General features: G+C 39.7%; 1 protein-coding gene across 1 annotated transcript; it reads left to right on the top strand.

Moving 5' to 3' along the window:
* Positions 1-621: 621 nt before the first annotated feature.
* On the top strand, positions 622-20,934 carry ano5a (anoctamin 5a). The gene is made up of 20 exons (XM_026175597.2): positions 622-881; positions 3,410-3,477; positions 7,644-7,751; positions 9,575-9,643; positions 10,760-11,044; positions 11,229-11,348; positions 11,480-11,595; positions 12,120-12,254; positions 12,358-12,463; positions 12,595-12,655; positions 13,262-13,413; positions 14,135-14,209; positions 14,772-15,000; positions 15,119-15,294; positions 15,410-15,507; positions 17,086-17,216; positions 17,474-17,679; positions 17,770-17,963; positions 18,763-18,868; positions 18,964-20,934. The coding sequence occupies exons 1-20, from the start codon at positions 812-814 to the stop codon at positions 19,192-19,194; spliced, it is 2,736 nt and encodes a 911-aa protein (XP_026031382.2). The 5' UTR covers positions 622-811; the 3' UTR covers positions 19,195-20,934.
* Positions 20,935-20,946: the final 12 nt, after the last annotated feature.

The following is a 20,946-nucleotide window of genomic DNA, read 5'->3' as shown; positions in this document are numbered from 1 at the left end:
TAATAAAACAACCAGGTTAATAATATTATGTAACTATTTTCCATACAGTCAAAATAGGTGCTTCCACAGAGTTATACGCTTTTGCTGCTCAGTCCTGGAAAAATTAAATTTACCAACAACTTTTAGCAATTTTGACATGGGTCCCCCAAACGGGGGAAATAGCATGAACAAACAAACAAGTGCAAATGATTTTATTAGAAAAATTTAAAAAAAAAAAAAAAAAAAATACAAAGAAACCAGTTAAGGTCATATTGCGCAAAGTTCAGGTTAAATACATAGAGATACGTTTAACAAATACATACAATTCAATCTAACACTATCTACCAAGAACAATGGAAAGATTCAGGCTATTAACACAAAAACTGAATGTAAATGTGTTAAATTACCATTAGTTTGACTACGATGACCTGGATGACTGAGAACCTTCACAGCCATTAGTTTGTTTCTTTGTTTTTGTGTTTTATCTACGGTAAGCGTAATATTGTCACCTGGACTATCTTCTTGAATTAGTTCAGTGTACATAGCACGTGGACACTTGGGTGCAGTGTCTGTTCACCGTCGGGCGAAGACTATTGGCTAGTAGCGTGGAGGCACTTCCCTCATGGGCCTCCCTTGAGGCTGTGGTGATGCGCCAGTGAGCGGTCAGTGGGTGAAGGAGGGCATCCTGGCGAGTGAGTCAGCCGTTTGGCTTCCCGAAGGGGGATCGACTGTGAAGCGGAGCGGTTCGGGCGAGACATAACACGCCTGGCTCGGAATATATTAGTCCAGACCAGAGCGGATTAGAACGGCTTGGCTTCGCGAGTGTCTCAAGATGCACAGATTAACGGGGAAAACGGGAGAAGACAGCTTAATTGAGATGAGCCCGACAGACTCTTTCAACGGTAAGTAGCTGAGAGCCAGCGCTGGTCGGCCATGTAAAAAAACGTTTAAAATGTAGCTGAGAGATTTTCAGCCTGCCGAGAAGTTACTGGAGTGAGCTAAGTATTCTCAAGTCTGTACGCCAGACTTTCACAAGCTTGCTAAAATTGAACTACAGCTATAATATGAGACCTTTAATATTTTAACAATATAAATGAAACTTTCCAGAATGGGTTTTTCCAGTATTTTTAAGTAGCCTTTAAGTCAGCTGACAAATACAATTGTTCTTTGGTTAGCTCTCTCACCGTCAGTTATACAGAGGGTATATTAAAACTTAATTATGTAGCCGTTGCTTCACTGTTGTAAAGCGTTTCCACCCTGGTTATTTCCCCTTTAAGGCTCCAGCCAGCTCACAGTCTGCCTTTCTCTTTAATGGAAGTCACAGTGACTTATGTGCAGCTGGGCTCTGGCAGCTGGCCTGCTTACTGGAAATACTGTGTCACTTACAGACAACCACGTTATCCACCAGCAACAACCCCCAAATCCATCTCTGTTCCCCGCCTATGTAAATTTTAAACCAGTGGCCGGACACGGATTTTATTTACTTAAATTTTTTGCCATTTAGGGATATATTTTAAAGAAAATGTGTGTTGATGATTAAAAGGTGAATCATCCTGAATGCAGAAAACCTTATCAACAATATTAAAATGAAGTGTGTCATTCAAACAGTCTGAAATGAAAGTGATAACCACAGGGCCATCCTCTGTCAGTTTGGTGTTGTGTGCTTATGGTTTGTTGAGATAACGTTGTAACAGAAGCAAAACATATCTCACAGTAGTCACAGATGACTTGGTTATTACAATATAGAAGTACAGATTGTGTCTTTTATAGTTTGTATGTAAAAATCACAGAGCTGTTCATGATTGTGGGTTTCACACGAACATGCGTTACTGCTTTGTAGCAGCATTGCCTTAAGATGTGAGCTACGTTTTGTAAAGTAGGTGTATGTGTGCATCTGAAACCAACCCCTCTGCAACATGGCAGGTGACTACTGGTTTCCTGTGCGTGTGAGGAAACCAAACAAACTCATCTACTTTCACTATGGGCAAAATGTAGCAGTTTGAGTTGAGTCTAAAACTGTTCATTTAGTCTAGAAAAACAGCTTTAAAATATGGCCTCCACCTGAGTTCAGCTATACCAGTTCTAAGAAGCTAGATCAGTCAAATGAAAGTTGTTTACAGTTTTGACTTTTTGTTGTGACACTTGGGCTTGGTGTAAAATTGATTTGGCGGGAGTTGTTGCCTGACCATATTTGTCGCCGATGTTGCAGTTCATTTGCCATTTATTGTCAGCATGCGCTGTGTTGCAAAGTAGCTTTCGTGTAAATAATCAACGTATACAGTTTTTGACCCCATGAGCCTTTATGGCTCATGGGCTCATAATTTCGTTGTTCTCATGACAATGACAATAAAGTTTCTGATTCTGATTCTGATGGTTGTGCGGCTAACAGAGCGAGAAAGAGGGAGGGAAGCAGCCTTGTGGCATTTCCACTGATCAGCTGCTCACACTTGAACAAAGCCTCAACTGTAGAGGATATTTAGTGGGAAACGACTCTTGGCATGAATGAACTGGCTAATATTGCACACATTCTTGCGCCCAACTGTGCAAAGAATATCCTCAGCTGTTTGAGAGGCGTTGTCATATGTTGCAAAAGAAATCTATCCAAATGAAAGTCACTTGCTATCTTCTCTCTTTGTGAGAAGCTGAAAGGCTTTAAAGCTGTTGTTCAGAAGCTGAGAAATGAGTTTGTATTTCACTTTTGAAGTGTGTCTTTTATAATAAATGTTTGTAATTTCAGTTTTGCACCACCAAGTTTTACTTTGTTAACTTGGCGTTTAATAATGTAGACAACGGTCTGTGTAGACACTCTTCCTGTGCTGAACCCAGACTAAATATAACCGGAGAGAGAGAGAAACTATCAATTAGAACATTTTCTATTTTAAAACACAGACACAGAGCCCGAGACCTTTCGCTTTATATTTTTTTAGCTGTAGTGGTGCAAGCAGGGCTCCATGTTTGTCTTGCTTTTTCATCTGTCTTTCCATTTGTTTATGTAACTCTTTTCTCAGAATGATCTGGAAAGTTGTAATTACATGCCAAGCAGTGAGCAGTAGGTAAAGTACAACTCAGTTTCAGTTTTATTGTGTAGCCAACGTTCATTTAAAAAAAAAAAAAAAGACTTGTAGGGGGGCTTTCCAGACGTTTCGGGCATGTTTCCTGCAGTCACTTCTGAAATGGGTGCATATTCATCTCAGTAGCGTCGTTCACTGTTAAGTCACCCTGTTTGCCCCACAAGACCACAAAATGCTGTAAACATATAGACCACAACATGGGCCAAAGTCATTATTCAGGCAGTTGTTTCTGCATTATCCTGGCTGTCTGAGATAACTTTTTTTTGTTGATTCTTATTATTCTTTTACACTGGTAAGAGAGCCGTCTCTTAACTGCTAACTGTGTTTTTAATTTTGTGTTTTATCTTTTTGTCTTGCAGATGATGTAAATGGCTATCACCATCATGCATCATCCAGCACAGGTTCACCGGAGCAGGGACGATCGGAGGTAAAAACCAAACTCACAGCATGCCCTCAGTCACACAGACAATTCTACAAAGCAAGAACTCCATCACTGACAGTCTTTTCACAACAATTCTAAGTAGGATTTTTTATTGTTATTATTGGTACCTTATTTTTTGCATTTTTATGATTGTAGGTGCTTTAGTTGTTTTGCAGTACCTGCTATTTAAAGTTATGGAAAAAAAGCCTTTTGCAGGCAGATTTATGGAGCAGAAGGTCCAAGCTTCACATTCAGCTCCCTGCCTATAATCGTGGTTGCAGGAAGCATATTGTGTATAATTACAAAGATTAATCAAGATTTCCTTCCTGCTCTTTATCCACTTCTTTTTTTTTTTACCTACCCACCAAAGCAGTTTATTTTGCGTGTATAATACTAGAGATAACTGTACTGAGTTTACTTCCATCTTTTCAGTCCATTCATGCTGTTGTTTCACAACATACAAATGGCAGAAGAGAGTTAGGTATAACTCTAATACTCATGTATTCTCCTCTTTCATACTCTAATTAAAGTTTGCTTTAACGCCCGATGTGCGTGTAGAGAGCTGTGAGTCTCTCAACAACAGCCTGGCCTCGCTGGCTCCCTCTGACCACAGCGACAGTCCACAGTTTGCGCCTCAGACCATAGAGCAAATCAATGCTTTAACTGGGGTAAGACACCAGTCGGGGGCACAGGTCGCTGTTGCTTGTGTCTGTGTGTTCATGTCTCTGTCGTGTCTCATATCTCTGAGCCTCAAACATCTAACTGACTGTGATTGTGCCTGAATCTTCATGTATGAAGTGTTTTTGGACATAATCTGTAAATGTATGTAGATGTAATGTAAGCGTGAAGTGCCTGTTCCCCTCTAAAAGGGTGCCGCTTCTGTTTTAGCGGTATGCTGTTGAATTTTGTTTTGAATCGTTTTGTCAGGCTTTCTCTCACTGTGCACTCGGTTCCTCCACAGTTTTCGAGAAAACGGGCCCTATTCCTGAAGTTTCGTTCCAGGGTATGGCATGGTAAAACAAGCTTGTGTTATGATGCAGAAATGTACGCTATATGTGTGACTACCAGCCACCCATTATCTCCTACCTGCTGCTCAGAGTGTATGCTCATGGTCGAGTTTCTCTAGCAGTATTGGACATTCAGGCTATTAAACCTGGACATCGGAGAAATCAATAAGCATTTCTTGGTAGAGAGCTGATGTTGGCTTTTTGAAGGCATGTTTTGTTTTGCCTGCTGCGAGAAATGGAAACATGCTGTTGTGCGTGTTGATGTATCGTGAGAGTTCATTAAAGGTGAAAAAGGCCTTTTCTCTTGCTTTGTTCTCACCTGTGATTATTGTTGGCCTCACTAAGAGAGCAACAACCCAACCATGTGCCACAGCATAATAGAAGCTGCACATGCAGATTTCCACCTGCCTAACTCTTTTGTGTGTGTGTGTGTGTGTGTGTGTGTGTGTGTGTGTGTGTGTGTGTGTGTGTGTGTGTGTGTGTGTGTGTGTGTGTGTGTGTGTGTGTGTGTGTGTGTGTGTGTGTGGTACAGAACTGTATATGCTGTAATCATGGCCCTACCCTTTGCTCATGACAGGACTGCACTGTGGTGTGGCTAACCATATACTGTACTGAAGGCTTCTGCCTTTGAATCCTCTTCAGTATGGCCTTGTTTAAACACTGTGCAACCCATGTTAATGAAAAGTGTGACCTTTTATTCAGAGCAGCCAATCTGCAGGGTAAAAAAGAACATTACATTCTAGGACTACAACTTAGCTGAGCATAAGGTCACATCAAGGAGTTTTAAAGGCAGCACATGTATAAACTGGCTCTGTAGTCATTACAGGGATAGAAATCTTGTTTGACTGCAGACAACACGGTTTAAACTACATGTAACTCTTCAAGAGGTTTGGTTTATGTGCATACTTGTATTATGCCGCTAAACCAGATGTAATTTTCTGCAAATCTGGAGATCCAGCTGGACATCTAGCTCTGCACAAAAGTGCACGTTTCAGAACAAACATGCAGATTGCGATGCTTTATTGCAAGCAGAGAAGCCATTGCAGTGATACAGCAGTCACCATCTACATTCTCCTGTGAAAAAAGGGGCACCTAAAGTACTTTAAACAATATAGCTAATACACCGCCTGGATGTTAGATTGAGTGGTACTAAAATCAAAGTGCATTAGAGAAGGTGGATTAAAAACACAGACTGAGGATAGACGGGGGCGTGTTCTTTGTCAGATGAGTCATCACTGAAGTTGATATACACCATAACCTAAAACATACTTTGGTTTGGACAGCATAGGAGTAACATTCTCTGCTGGTCTCCTACTTCCTCTTAATGTTTCAAATAACTTAATAAAGAAATAAAAAGTAAAAATAACACAATTACGTTTCAATATCAACTAAAGTGTGTTCAGCAACTCCTGTGTATTCCAAACTAATTAAGTGACCTGAAAATAAGAATTCATGGTTAAAATTATCCCTCCACAAAAAAAATAGTACCTTGAAAGTAAGTTGAAAATTTCCACTTACTTTTCTACCCCCTGAAATTGGAAGACTTCTTGTGTTACACCATATTCTACATTTACCCTTCACCATTAAGATAAAAGGGACACGTCGATACGCCCAGTAGTTAGGGGTTAGTTCATAAATGTATAGAAGTCTGTGGCTCTGAGCAGGGGCACGTCCCAGCTGATGCGCCGATTCCATATGGCTGATCTGTAATTACTGTAAATTAGAGAGTTTCTGTAGCAACATCCCAGTTACAGAAAGTACCACCCTGCATTGGTCAGCACGTTCCAGTCCAGGCTGGGAGGCAGTGTAGACCAGCAGTTTGAACGTATGCATAATTTGGAATAAGAGACTGTGACGGTGTTGGAAACGACAAGCTGTACACGTTGAACACGTAGTTCAGTGGCCAGACAGGGTGGTAGATACAGCTGTGGAGCTGAAGCATTTAAAGTATATTTTTGTAGCTGAATTGTGCAAGTTGTCTGAGGCTGTTGACCCAAGGCTACACAGTAGCTACCAGGTTTGGTTTTCTTTATCTCCCCCTTATCACCCTTTGTAGAAAAGATTTCTTCATGTAACTGTTTGACTTTTGCACCAAGAAAACTTGAGATGATGTAATTTGAGGGACAGATATACAGTTCAGTCACATTACCTCCCCCCTTTCCTGATGCTGTGCTCTGATTAGATTAGCTAGCTGGCGGCAGCTATGCTACCCCTCTGCTGATGTCATCTCTAGGACTGTGCTGTGTTTCTCTCCCAGTATCCCTCCTCTTCTTTTATGGATGACTGAGCAAGAAGTGAGGGATTGTCCTGGGAGGTGAGTGGACTGGTTAGCTCCCGTTTGGAAGGGGATCAGTGGAGTGAGGGTGAGAAAGGCAGTGCTTGCTGGCCTGGACTCTACTCCCAGGAGTAAAGCAGTTTAGCTCTATCAGGCAGCTGGCCTGTTTGCTGCTGCATCGTAACGGTAAAGGGAGTGGACCATGAAGGTAAAGTGCACTTCCTTTCCTCCCTTCCTCCAGAGTGTTGCCGTGATGGCACGGGGCAAAGACACTAGCCAAATATGTGCCTGAAATGGATATTACAGTTTTTATTTTGCTTAATGGTTCTGTGTATTGCCTGTAGTCCTACTGCTGCTGTAATGTGGCAGAGAGAAACACACTATACATAGTTATTTTTAGCTTTCTGAACAGCTGAAGCAGCAACCAGTCATGGGTCCTCTCCTTAAGCACTCCTTTGCGGTCCAGTTTTTGTAGCTTGCTAAGCAACTGCCTCTGTGGGGCTGATACACGTACTTGGAATTTCTTTGGAGGTCAGTGCTGATTACAGAAAAACAGATTATTAAATTGCAGCAATGTTGGAGCCTTAAGTCAGTATGGCTAGTTTTGATCTTCGATATCTGTTTTAGTTTCGCCCTATGATATAACAGGTTTATCGTCTTGTTCAGTATGACTTAAAAACAGACAACAAACAATAAACATCAAAGAAGCTACCCTCCATTTGGCATGTTGTTTGTGTTTTGAGTGATAATTATCAGTATTTTGCATTTTTTGCATTAGCTACTAGATGCAAAGCTTGACTTTCTGGTCTGCTGTGGTGACTGCAAAATATCAGTCCCTGTCTATTTATGTGTGTTTAAAATCTCACCTCCTTTGTGTTGTCTCGTTCTAGATTGACAAGCAAAAATACAGTAAGGACTCCGTGTTCTTCCGTGATGGAGTGCGCAGGATCGATTTTGTTCTGTCCTATATTGACGATAAAGATGATCAAAGGAAACAGGTAAGACATTTTCAATCACATTTTTTTTCAGTTATCACTAACTGGACTAACTTATTTTTTTCATGTTTTGCGTATACAATGCTGTTACAGTTGTATGTACAACTGAAAAGAGTCCCATACAATTGCACTCAATATATCTTAGCGCAGTTTAAATGTTGACGTTATTTCCACTGTTAGATTTTAACAGTCCGAGGTGGCTCATACAGGATATCCTGTGGGTTCCTGTGACTCCACAGCATACCATAAATACCACAAAACAGACAAAGCTAGGAAGACTTTTGCTGTCAGCTGTTAATAATCCTGTCAAGGTATTTTCTAATAAGGTGACTTTGACATGTAAATCCATTCTCAAGTCTTTTTTTTTTTTTTGTATAAAAATAATTTGTTTTTAAAGTAAGTCCATATGGTTAGTGGCCTGTTTTATTTATTTATTTTGTGGTTTTTGTCTGTGGCCTGTCTCTCTTCCCTCACCGATAGCCAGTCCAGTTAAATGGCAGCCTCTCTCTGACCCAGGTTCTGCTGGAGGTTTCTTCCTGTTAAAAGGGAGTTCTTCCTTCCCACTTCCTTCCTACTTCTTACAATATAAAGTGCTTTGAGGCAACTTTTGTTGTATTTTGGTGTAAATAAAACTGTATTTAATTTAATTGGTTTTGTCTCCAGGATTATTATAGTTAACTAAAACTGAAATCAAAATAAATATTTACCTGCAAAACATCTTAACAAAAAAAAAATATGCAGGAAATATCTTTACATGTATTTTTTTAGTCCGTGTGGTTGAAATTTGTCAGCATAACTAGTCTGAGGCAGTGTTGCTTCATAGGGTTATTGAGACTGGGATGTCACATTTATTTTTTTAACACTTTTTCATATATCTTGCATCTGTCAAATACAATAATGTTTTTAATGTAAAACCAAAGCTAACACTGAAATTCATAAATATTAAAACATTTCCTGCACTAAAAACTAAATTGAAAAGAGCAGGCCCACTGTGCAGGCTAACTGAAACTAAACTGAATTAATGATGTACAAATAAAAAGAAATTAAAAATTCAAAGATATAATAACTCTGCTTTGTCACCTGTTGAGTGCTGAAAGGCTTTCATTGTTTCACACTGAGCTGCTAGCTTTACATGTGAGTGTCAACACTCCACAGCTGACTCCCAGTTTTGCTTACGGCCTCAGTCGGTGAGTCAACAGTTAACCCTCCTGCCTGGTCAGGAAACCACTAATTTTTTCCACTGTATGAGGAAGGGTAAACCGGAGGCCAGTTCCTGTGTGTTATCTGCATGCATTGTTAAACGTGACTCTAAAATTCAGTTCTAACAAGGCGGATTTATTTATTCAATTTTTGTCAGTTTTTTCTGCAGTGATTCAGATAGGTTTAATGTATCAGAAATCCTCTTGTAGAAAATAACTAAGTGTCATATACCGTGAAAGCTTTTGTCATGTTACTGTTAGCTTATTTTCACTACCTGTTCTTTCTGGTAACTGATACTTCCTTGTCCACCATGGTTTATATATCACTTTTGTAGCTGTTTTGTAGCACCTGTGTCTTTTTTACTTACCATGTTTCCATGATTTTCCTCTTAATGTTGCACATATGAGCCGCTTTCTCTCATTATTATTTTATAATGTATTATTTTCTGCTTATATTTTGCTTTTGGCTCAACATACTTAAATTATTCGGCTTTTGTTATTTCACTTGTTATCTAGATGAGGACATATTTTATCATTACTTCTAATAGTATGCAAATATTCCCTACACTGGCTTTGTGGTAATATTTTGTCCATGTGTATTGCCGTTTTCTTCTTCTACTGCTTTAGGAAAGGAGGAGGGTGTATGAATCCAACTTACAGAAAGTCGGCCTGGAGCTGGAGACAGAAGATAAAACTGTAAGCTACCTACTTTCGCCTGCGCTCTTATTCACAAGGGGTCACCACAGTGGGTAGCTCCGCATTAATGAGTTGTCAGAGTGTGTACACCTTGCACAACCCAAAGGGGATTTGTGTCTGCTCCAGGGATTCTTCCAGGGATCTTTTGCTTATACGGCGAATGTGCTGATAAACACAATCCAATTGTGTGTTGTTCACAGTGTGATCAAAAAGCTCTGTCCACGCGTCCATGAAAATCAATAACTTCACCTGATGTAAATATGGCCATTTCCTGTTCAAGATCATCTCTTTGTCCTGTCCAAACTCCGTCCAGCATGGCTCACTGGAAGTCCCATTATGACCAACTGCACTGTGCAGGCTACGATAAACATGCACAGAGGACAGACATAAACTTGTGCATCAAATACACCCAAATTTATTGTAGACGGTTATAAACTGTGAGAGCTGGGTCTCTGTCTATAACCAGCTGTTTTCAATCAAGATGTCCAAAGCTTACAAGCTTGAAAGCAGCATATTAAGTGAAAAGTAGGATCAGGTATTTGCTCATCTTTCAGGGGGCTTTGAACCTTGAGTTTGTCCAGAGAGTGCGATTATGGACATACTATCAGGGACAGCATTCAGGGAAACCACCTGAAGTGTGGTGTGTACCAGTGTGTGCTAAGTTCACGCTGAGTTTTTTCACTTAAAATGTCGGCTGCTCCCCACATTTGGTTCACTGTAATCTCATCCACTTTTTGAAAATGAGAATCAAGTTCACACGCTACAAAAGAGGCAGAATGACTTTAAAGGGATAAGTTTGAGGGGACTTGTACGGAGTGATCTAAAAACACACACTTGCACTGAAAACCATTTAGACGAAAAGATGATATCTACAACAAAAGTTGTTTTTTTTTTTGAGCAGATTCCCAGATTGTTTTGCTTTTTGATCACTCACAATATGTCGTAAGACCTTAATGCTATTTAGTGAACAAACTAAGAGCTATAGATATAAAACCTGTCACTTTTCAGCGATGTCCTTTTTTTTTATTTTATTTTTTTTACACTCATTATACTGTAATATACATTTCTATACACCACAAACACAGTGCTAATATTACTTACTGTCATTATTATCAGGAGTCAGAGGATGGAAAGACTTATTTTGTCAAGATCCATGCTCCGTGGGAAGTACTGGCCACATACGCAGACGTGCTGAAAATCAAGGTTCCTTTCAAGGTCAACGATATCCCAGACAACAGCGAGATCCCCATGAACTGGCTGTCGACGCCTTTCCGTCTGCCGGGGCACATCATGAACCCTGAGCCAGACTATTTCACAGCTCCATTCAACAAGAGCAAGTCTGACTTCTTCCTTATCGAAGACAAAGAGACGTTCTTCCCTCCTTCTACTCGCAACAGGATCGTAAGCACGCTTATCTTGTTTGTCACCTTGAAGTTCTAAAAATACTCTGGCATTCAGAACTGAATTAGGTTCAAAAATGCAACAATAACATTTTTCCAACAGAGTTATTTAAGTAACTAACCTTCCAGCATAGAAGGTTATGTTTTATAAGACCAATTTATTTTGTTTCTGTCTTCATGAACAGGTCTACTATATCCTGGCACGCTGTCCATACTTTAAGGATGAATGTGGGGATAGAGACAAGAAGGGAATCAAGAGGTTGCTCAACAATGGGACCTACACTGCTGCCTTTCCTCTGCATGATGTGAGTTTTTTCTACTCCAGTTTAGACATTTCTTAATCATTTTTTAGTGGAATATACGCCTATTGTTTTTGAATAGTAACATCTATTCATACAATGAATGACAGTGATCTGTGTCTTCTGTGTGTCTTCAGTCAAGGTACTGGACAAAGTCAAAGGATCCCAACTGCGAAAGTGAAAGATTCAGTCTCTACAAATACTGGGCCAAATTCTTTTGTTTCTTCAAGGAGCAGCCCCTCAATCTTGTGAGGTAAGCCCTCAACACAAAGTACTTGTCTTTGCTTTCTTAAAATATCTGGTTTAATATGTTCAAAAAATTAATTTACAGTAAAGAAGGGAATACACAAACAAAAAGGAAGCAAGCAAAAAATGTGCCTATTATTGATAATTTAATGCACAGCCAAACAACTCTTGTTTCTTTTTAAAAAGAGTGCAGGTGTTGGGAATTTTGTTCATTCAAAATCCATAAAAGCTGCACAGAAACATGAAACACTACGTGGGTTAAAATAAGCATGAGGATAAAATGAGACCAGCTTTCTGTTTGATTGGTTGTTTACAAAGTTAAAAGGGTCTCCAAACCCTTCTTAAATATTTCTTATCTTTCAGTACGTTTTCAATTTTTTTCTACAGATTAACCTCATTTGTTTTATCATTTGTTCAATGAGTTTTTTTCAAAAACGGTGTTTTCTTTGGATACACACTAAGCAGAAATACTCATTATCCAATCTGACATCAGAATGAATGCAATAATTACTGTTTTTCAACTTTCAACAGGAAATATTATGGAGAAAAGATAGGTATTTATTTTGCGTGGCTGGGTTTCTACACTGAGATGCTGTTCTTCGCTGCTGTAGTTGGGACAATTTGTTTCGTTTATGGATTCCTGACATATGATGACAATGAATGGAGGTGAGTTTTTATCATCAGACAGATTCAATTACATCATTAGTTTTTTTTATGTTAATAATATAATCATCTCTTTCATTTAAAATATCCTTTGTTTCCTCTACAGTAAAGAAATATGTAGTGAGGAAATCGGAGGCAATATTGTCATGTGTCCCCTTTGCGACCAAAAGTGTACCTACTGGAGACTCAACATAACATGCAACTCCTCGTGGGTGAGTAATTGTTGTACTTATCATGATTCATCTCTACCCACAATATGTGACATTTAAAGAGCGAATGCAGCTTAATGTCATCAAATCAGTTCTCAGTTACCTCACTTTTTCTTCAACATGTTCTCTTTCAGCAATCACACCTATTTGACAATGTGGCAACTGTGTTTTTTGCCATATTCATGGGGATTTGGGGTGAGTAAATGTGTCGCTTCTCTGCTTTTAGCATTTTTAAGTCCAGTGCTCCACCTAGTGGGATTATCAGTCGTTCAGAATAACTGTTAAATAATTTACATGCTTGGACTGCAGCCCTAAACTTTTTAGCTAGTGTAGTTGTATGTGAGAACACAAAGCTGGGTGATGTGCAGCTGTGCTCACGTGAGAATAAAGCAGGTAACTGTCCAGAGACTTCACAGTGAGTTCATGCATGCCATCATGTCCTGCCTTCTGTGTGCTCTACCTGGGCAAGCAGCTAAAACCATGTGGGGTATTTTCAGTGAGGAAGAACTTGTCTCCTGTTACATGCCACTTGTCAATGTCTGGACTTGTTTATTGCTCACTGCCCTGGCTTCATGAATGAAAATAGCTGCTAGCTGCTAACTTTTCTGAATTTAAAGGACGTGTCAAAAAACTTTTAGTCAGAATTTTTAGGTCTAAAATGAGCAGTTTTACACCACATGTAATGAGTTGTCAAAGCAGTAAGCAAAACTTTAAACAAAATGCCTTTGTAAGCCAGGCAATATTCTTAGTTGATTAAATTAATTTGAAATAAGTTTGTGTGACGTTGGTACGTCTCTGCAGTGACGCTGTTTCTGGAGTTCTGGAAGAGGCGGCAGGCGCGTCTGGAGTACGAGTGGGATCTGGTTGACTTTGAGGAGGAGCAACAACAGCTGCAGCTTCGGCCAGAGTATGAGACCAAGTGCACCAACCGCAAGCTGAACCGCATCACTCAGGTGTTTGTGTGCTCATGAAACACTAATATCCTGTATAATCCTGTTGTGATATAAAGCCACACAAGGTTTTGCCAGGCTAAGTGTCCTGAATGGTAGGACTTGATGACACATTTCAAACCCCCTTGTATTAATTGTTTATAAACTGGTTGCACTCATTTATGAGGTGCTTTCATGGCTTAAATCAAAACTCTTTGAGAACATAGTTATTTAGCTAAATTATTAGCGGCTGTGACACAGAATTTACGAGAGTTCTATAATTTGCCATGACCACATCCTGCTCGTCTTTAGGAATCAGAGTGGGTTCTTGAAAGGACTGCTACAGATGTAATGGGAAAATTGTTTCTGTGCTGGGCCAGCGTGATCCTCTGGGTAAGGGGGGGAGGGGTACTCAACGTGAAATGCCAGCTTGATGAGGAGAAGGCTTTGTTGTGATGTAGTTTGTAGATAACAGATATTTCTGGAAAGACTCGGAGGCACGGGTTTCCTTCTCCACCACATTTACTGATTGTCTGCTGGTGGATTATTCTGTTGGAGGTTTTTAAGAGCAGAAAATCACTCAATGAAAGAATTGGACTCAGGCTAATACAATTACAATTACTAGCTCTGCTTCACTAGTGAGGGTTCAGGTAATTCAAGGAACGTGGCCTTTTAGAGCTCCTTTTCAGGATATAACAAAGGGTGACTGACTTCTGTGTCCGTGCTTTGCTTGCTTATAATTTAGGAAATGGAGCCTTACTTACCCATAACAAGCAAGTGTGCACGCATATGCCTGTCTGGAGCTACCGTCCTGTTGTGGGTGAGCATAGTATCTTTGGTACAATTTATCTGTTTCCATCTTTCCATCTGTGCATCAACCTGATGTCATTTGTCCTTACTAAGAAACTGTTCATTATAATCATCATTATTACCAAGGCTAGTATGTATAAAATGAGCCCTAAAGACAAGTTGGGAGCTCAGGCTGTTACAGTTTCACTTTGTTTGTGCTTGGTACTTGTGCATGGTCTGATTTTACGAATACTGGCAAAATTATATGAATGTTTGAACTGTGAGCCATTGAAAGTTTATACATACTGGTCCAAACCTCATTACTGTTGTATTTTTGTTTGTAAAGCCCTGTAATATGTCACTGAGCTAATGAGAAGAATATGGCCTGACTTTTTCCAAGAGGCATGTGTGCACACTTCAAGTTTGACATTTAATACTAACATGTCCCGCTTTGTGGAAAAACGAGCTCTCGCTCTTTGCAAAGATGTCTGCATGATTCGTTTGGTGTTCTCACTCCAGTTCTGTCTTTTGATTTTCCTGTGCCATGTTGTAGTTGTCTTTCATTTTGCTTTCATGTTTTCTCTGTCCTGAAGATCTCATTGATCATTGCCTGCATCATTGGGGTCATAGCATACCGCTTGGCGGTATACGCATCCTTTGCTAGCATCATGAAGAACAATACCGCCACCAACCTGGACGTGGTTGCCCCCTACGTCACCCCACAGCTGGCCACTTCTGTCACTGCCTCTTGCATCAACTTTGTTATCATCATGATCCTCAACCTCTTGTATGAGAGAGTGGCTATTAAGATCACTGACATGGGTGAGGGGCCACAGCAGGTTTTCTGTGTCTATATGTCCACACGTCAGTTCACATCATCAAAGTTTTCGACTGATAAAATGTGGAAGTGTATTAAAAACAAATGTTTACTGTTTTATAGAAATTCCAAAGACCCACGTGGAGTATGAGAACAAACTGACAGTGAAGATGTTCCTCTTCCAGTTTGTCAACTATTACTCTTCCTGCTTCTACGTGGCCTTCTTTAAGGGAAAGTTTGTTGGCTATCCTGGAAATTATACCTATATGTTTGGAAGCAGCAAACTGAGGAATGAAGAGGTACTAGATATATCTACGTTATATAGAATCATACTGGTTTTTGAGCTTCGGCCTGAATTTTTGTCAATGTTTGCTCTTTTCCATCTCTTTTCTACCTCGACCTGTGGGCACTCAGTGTGAACCTGGTGGTTGTCTGATTGAGCTGACCACCCAGCTGGTGATAGTGATGACTGGTAAACAGGTGTGGGGCAACATCCAAGAAGCTCTCGTTCCGTAAGTACAAACAAATACATGCAAGTACGCAGTTCATCGGCATCCACAATAAATGCCTTGTAATCTGCGGTGGTGGGGCCACTGTAAATGTAGCCTCGATGCTTAGAGTGATCTCTCCAAATAAGAACTTTTTTTAATCTTTATCTTACCTAACCAGTTTGCAATTTGGCTCAACAAAGTACACAAAGTAATGTCAACATAAATCCACTAAATAGTACTCAAGAGCTGGTCCAGAATTTGATGTGTGAACTGTGCTGTGATTTTAACCTAAAAAAGATTGTTACTAATTACATGATTCAAATAAAGAGAAAAACATTTTTACATTACTATTTATTTTTATTTCACTTATTTATAAAGCACATTTAATAACAACAGACAGTTGACCAAAGTGCTGTAAAAAGTAATAATTAAACAATAACATTAACATCATCAAACAGGTAAGAAAATTCGAATAAAAAATTGGTAACTCTTATACAGGATAGAAAGCCAGCGAGAAAAAATATGTTTAAGATGGGATTTAAAAAGAGTAACAGTTGGGGGCTTTCTAATGTGGAGGGTTAGATCGTTCCACATTTTCAGCACCACAACTGCAAATGCCTGATCCCCCTCTATGAACCATTCTAGACTTGTGTAAGGTAAGGAGCAAATGACCACTTGATCGAAGGGCTGTAGAGGGTGTATAAATCTGCAAAAGGTCAGACAAATAGTCTGGTGCTTGGACATTTAGCACTTTATAAGTCAAAAGTAAGATTTTAAATTTAATTCTAAAACGCACCGTAAGCCAGTGAAGAGAGGCAAGCACCGGGGTAATATGTTGGGGTCTGTTCATACGGGTCAAAAGGCGGGCTGCAGCATTTTGTACGAATTGGAGCCATGCCAGACTGGACTGAACGACACCAACGTATAGCGAATTACAGCAGTCCAGTGGAGGACTACATGGATTGCTCGTTCCAGGTTTTTAAAGGATAAAAATGATCTCGCCTTGGATAAGAGCCTTAGTTTAAAAAAGGACCTCTGAACAACTGAATTAATTTGTTTCTCAAATGTAAGTTTGTTATCCAAGAAAACCCCCAGGTTTTTTACGTGTGTTTTAATAAGTTACAAAAATCTAAATCTGGGCCATTAAAGTTACAGCTTAGTCCAAAAATAATTACTTCAGTTTTGTCCTCATTAAAGGTAAGAAAATTTGAGACCATCTGGGTTTTAACTTCGTCAAGGCATTTGAATAAAGATTCCATGAGAGTGGAGGTGTTTCTATTGAGCCGAAGATAAATCTGGGTGTTGTCAGCATAAGAGTGGTCTGATTTGCTTGAAATTCTGTAGGTTACATTTTATAATGCTGGACAAGTTTTTACTATGATGCTTAAATGTTATTTTAGAGTCCAAAGTGAGCTCAGGATATTAAAACGTATTTACAACCTCAGCTCCTTGCAGTGTAATCATATCTGTATGAAACTTCGAGAAATATAGTTCTCTCCTCACCACCATTGTTTGTGGTTCAATACAACCTCCAATTTGGCTGTGTGAAAGGGATTACTTTTTCCTAATAGCACTCTATCGCCCCCTTGTGTCGCATAGGTGGCTGATGAACTGGTGGGGCAGCAGGAAGGCACGAAGTCACCCGGAGAGTCTGTACAGCCGCTGGGAGCAGGACTACGACCTGCAGGGCTTTGGGCAACTAGGCCTCTTCTATGAATACCTGGAAATGGGTAAAGATCCAGTACACAGTCAGACTATTACACACATTACTAATGACAGATTATTGAGAAATATTACTATTATACCAGTGATGTGTTAGTATTGACCTCAACAAGAAGCTGAGCTCTACAAAATATATATTCACCTTCAGTAAAAGAATAGGGTGGATGTATGGATTGATTGGTGGACTGGAGTGATCCACGTCATCCTGCAGATGGTGCTGTTTCATTTGTGTCTCTTCCCATTTTCATTCCTCTCTGTGTCTCAGTGATCCAGTTTGGTTTCATCACACTGTTCGTTGCCTCCTTTCCCTTGGCACCCCTGCTGGCACTTATCAACAACATCATTGAGGTTAGAGTGGATGCCTGGAAGCTCACGACGCAGTTCAGACGCCCTGTAGCAGCCAAGGCCCACAGCATAGGAGCCTGGGAGGAAATCCTTGGTGGGATGGCCGTACTCTCTGTAGTCACAAATGTGAGTGCTGGTCTTACTTCAAAATGTTTTGGCAGACACATTATGTTTATTTAACTAAACAGACTAACATAATTTCTTTGCTTGTTATAGGCATTCATCGTGGCCTTCACCTCTGATATGATCCCACGGCTAGTGTACATGTATGCCTACCGTACACACGATGAGCTGAATATGAAAGGCTACATAAACAACAGCCTGTCAGTGTTTAACATCTCTCAGTTCTCCCAAGAAGAAAGGCCTGAGGAATATCCATCCTGGTTCAACAGCAGTATCACAACATGCAGGTGTGTGTAATTACGAGATGGAGAGAGCAGGACTGTGGCTTTATTGTCTTTTGTGTAATCTATATATTCAAATATTACAATTATTTTACTAAAATTAAAGTTGAGTCACATTGCAGAAATATTACCAATATACCTGTGACATGTTAGTATTGACTGTATTTAGACAGTAATACAAGACACCTGCTGGTATGCAGGGCCTTTAATTCTTGAAAATGCATAATGTGATCTGCTTCTTTGTACCATAATATTATTTAATTCTTCTTTTTTTCTTATTTTTCTTATATCTATCTATATCTATAGATAGATATATAGATATAGATATATGGTGGGACAATAATGAACGTTAGTGACATTTAAGATGGCCAAATATTGAGTTGAGTTTATATACAAGTAACTCCTGTGAGCAAAAAGTCAGATGTTATGCTGCTCTAAACACCAGGCTTGGAAAGGTTTTTTTCTACTCCTGACTCTGTGTAATTTCATAGACGGCAGATATCATTTATATGGTCATCTACAGTGCAGCACTCTGGCAGCCAGTCAGATCAAAGTTGGCCTAAAGAGAATGTGGTTTTTAAGGTAAAGAAGCTAAAACAATGTGTTTTAATCAGTAAATGAACTAAAGTGCTGCACAAAAAGCTTCTTTTTTTTTTTTGGAGAGTTAAAGTATAACAATATAAAGCTGGAGGTTAGTGTGACAATTCTCCTTTGTGAATAACAATAAATAATCTTGAATTGGGAATCACCGTTTGTTTAAAAATCTGCAAGAAATCAAAATACGTGATGTGTTGCTGCTCTGCAGGTATCGCGATTACCGCTATCCTCCTGACGATAAGAAGAGGTACGAACACAACATGCAGTTCTGGCATATTTTGGCTGCCAAGCTGGCTTTCATCATCATCATGGAGGTAACACCAGCACTTAATGACCTTTTAAGCTTCACATTTTTAAGCTTCTTCTTGACCTGGTCTTATTTCACTGATTGTGTCCTCTTCCTCTGCAGCATGTTGTGTTTATGGTCAAGTTCTTTGTGGCCTGGATGATTCCTGATGTTCCATCTGACGTGAGGGCTCGAGTAAAGAGAGAGCGCTACCTGGTCCAGGAGTACCTCCACAACTATGAAGTGGAGAAATTGAAGATCCAGCTCAGCCAGAACAGCAACAATGACTGCACCTGCACACCCATGATCTACCCATCTTTATCCAAACATGAGGTGCTATCAGAGTGCCTCTAGCCCAGCAAGCTGCTGGTCAGTCAGTCGAACACAGTGACATAGATTTCCCTGCTTGTGTTTTCTGATACTGACCACCAGTTTGCTGCAATGCCATGACACTTGCTAAAGTGCTAGACCTCTTGTTCTTTACTCACAGCCATCCCTCTTCTGCTAATCAAGCAATAGCAGAAGATCACACAGGTGAAAGACCAAGTCTCCATGCATGCTGAAAGTTTGAGACACTTGACTTTAAACGTCTGTCGCATATTTATGATTTCTCACTCTCTGTGTTCTAATTGTGGTGTTGAGGATGATCACAAATTTGGTTTAAGGAAAGACAAAATCTTATACACTGTGTGTCAACCAGAGAGCTTTCTTATGTTCTAAATACAAGCCTATTTATTGTTAAGTGCCACTATGAGTAACCAAAGATTCGATGCCTTAATGTGTAAAGCATATGTTGTCATTGGTGTGTCAGTCAAATGATAACTAATGTAGTTTTAAGGCAGAGTTTGCTTATTCTTGAATATTTTTTACTGTATGTGCAGCTTTGTAGAGCCACACAATAGAAATTCACGTTCAGCTCTATTGTTTGTTTGTTTCTGTTTTTACTGTGAGCATTGTTTATTTCTCTGCATCAAGGTCGCAGCACAACTTTAACAAAACCTTTCCTGTTCTTCACGCCACTGGCAGTTAGGAGGCCCAGGCACATTTTTTGCTATATGCTCACATTGGCCTCGACAGTTTCTGCAGGCCCAAACCTGACATGTGAAGTAGCTACTTTGTTTTTTTTTCTTTAAATGAACGGAACTCTGTGCTGCTGTTACCGCTGTGGCGATGGACAGATTTTGTCCTGCAGTGGCCAGTTTTTCAGCCACAGAAGCAGCAGCTGGTGCATGTTGAATGTTGACAGTCCGCCCCATTCTTGGAGATGGGAGTGAAGAGATCCCTTTTTAATGTGCCTATGTTTACCAACACAGAGCTAATGAAAGCCGGGCCTCACCTACTGAACTATGTTTGCTCCATTACACAAAGCACATCAGCCATCACCGCCTTCTTGTGCTTCTGGCTTCCTCAGCAGTGTCTTTGTAGAGAAGGAAAGACACACATTTTGTTTTTTGGTTGTTTTTTTGTTGTTGTTGCACAAAGCACTTAATGAAACATGACTACCGAGATATAAACATGTAAATGTAATTCTTGTCATGACACTACAGATTCATGAGCAGTGTTTTGAAGTGTGTGCGAGTAACTGTTCCTTTAAATGGAACAGGAGTCGTGCTGTAGGTAAGGAGTTCAATGTTCTTTTAAATGTTAACAAGAAGATTAGAGATGATATGAAGGACATTTCACATTATGTGGTTATATAGAGACATGAGAAATATCTGTTTCTGAAGTATTTGAATTTAAGTAGCTGACTGGTTGTGCTGTAGACTCTGTTTGAGGTGTATTTACCTGTGACCACCTTACTGTTACATTTTGCCTTACTTATTATGTCTTCCTAGTTGAACCAGTGCCTGTTAATGCCTTAATGCATCTAGTACTTTCCCTTTTGTGTGTAATTCCCCTTTATTTATCTTTCATGCTCACTTTCTTCCCTCCTGTATTTCATTTGTTTTGCTATAATAGGTCAAATGGTGAAGGAGTTTACTGTTTCCTTATAGTTTAAATTTGTTTTTTCTATTTTCTTATGTTATTTTTGTAAACCAGTCCTATATCCAAAATGTGTAATGTACCAAAAAAATAAAGAAAGTACTAATTAAACTTGAGCATTTG

This window comes from Astatotilapia calliptera, chromosome 7 (genome assembly GCF_964374335.1).
Source record: "Astatotilapia calliptera chromosome 7, fAstCal68.1, whole genome shotgun sequence".
Classification (NCBI taxonomy): Eukaryota; Metazoa; Chordata; class Actinopteri; order Cichliformes; family Cichlidae; genus Astatotilapia; species Astatotilapia calliptera.
This window is presented reverse-complemented; position numbering and strand designations above follow the sequence as displayed.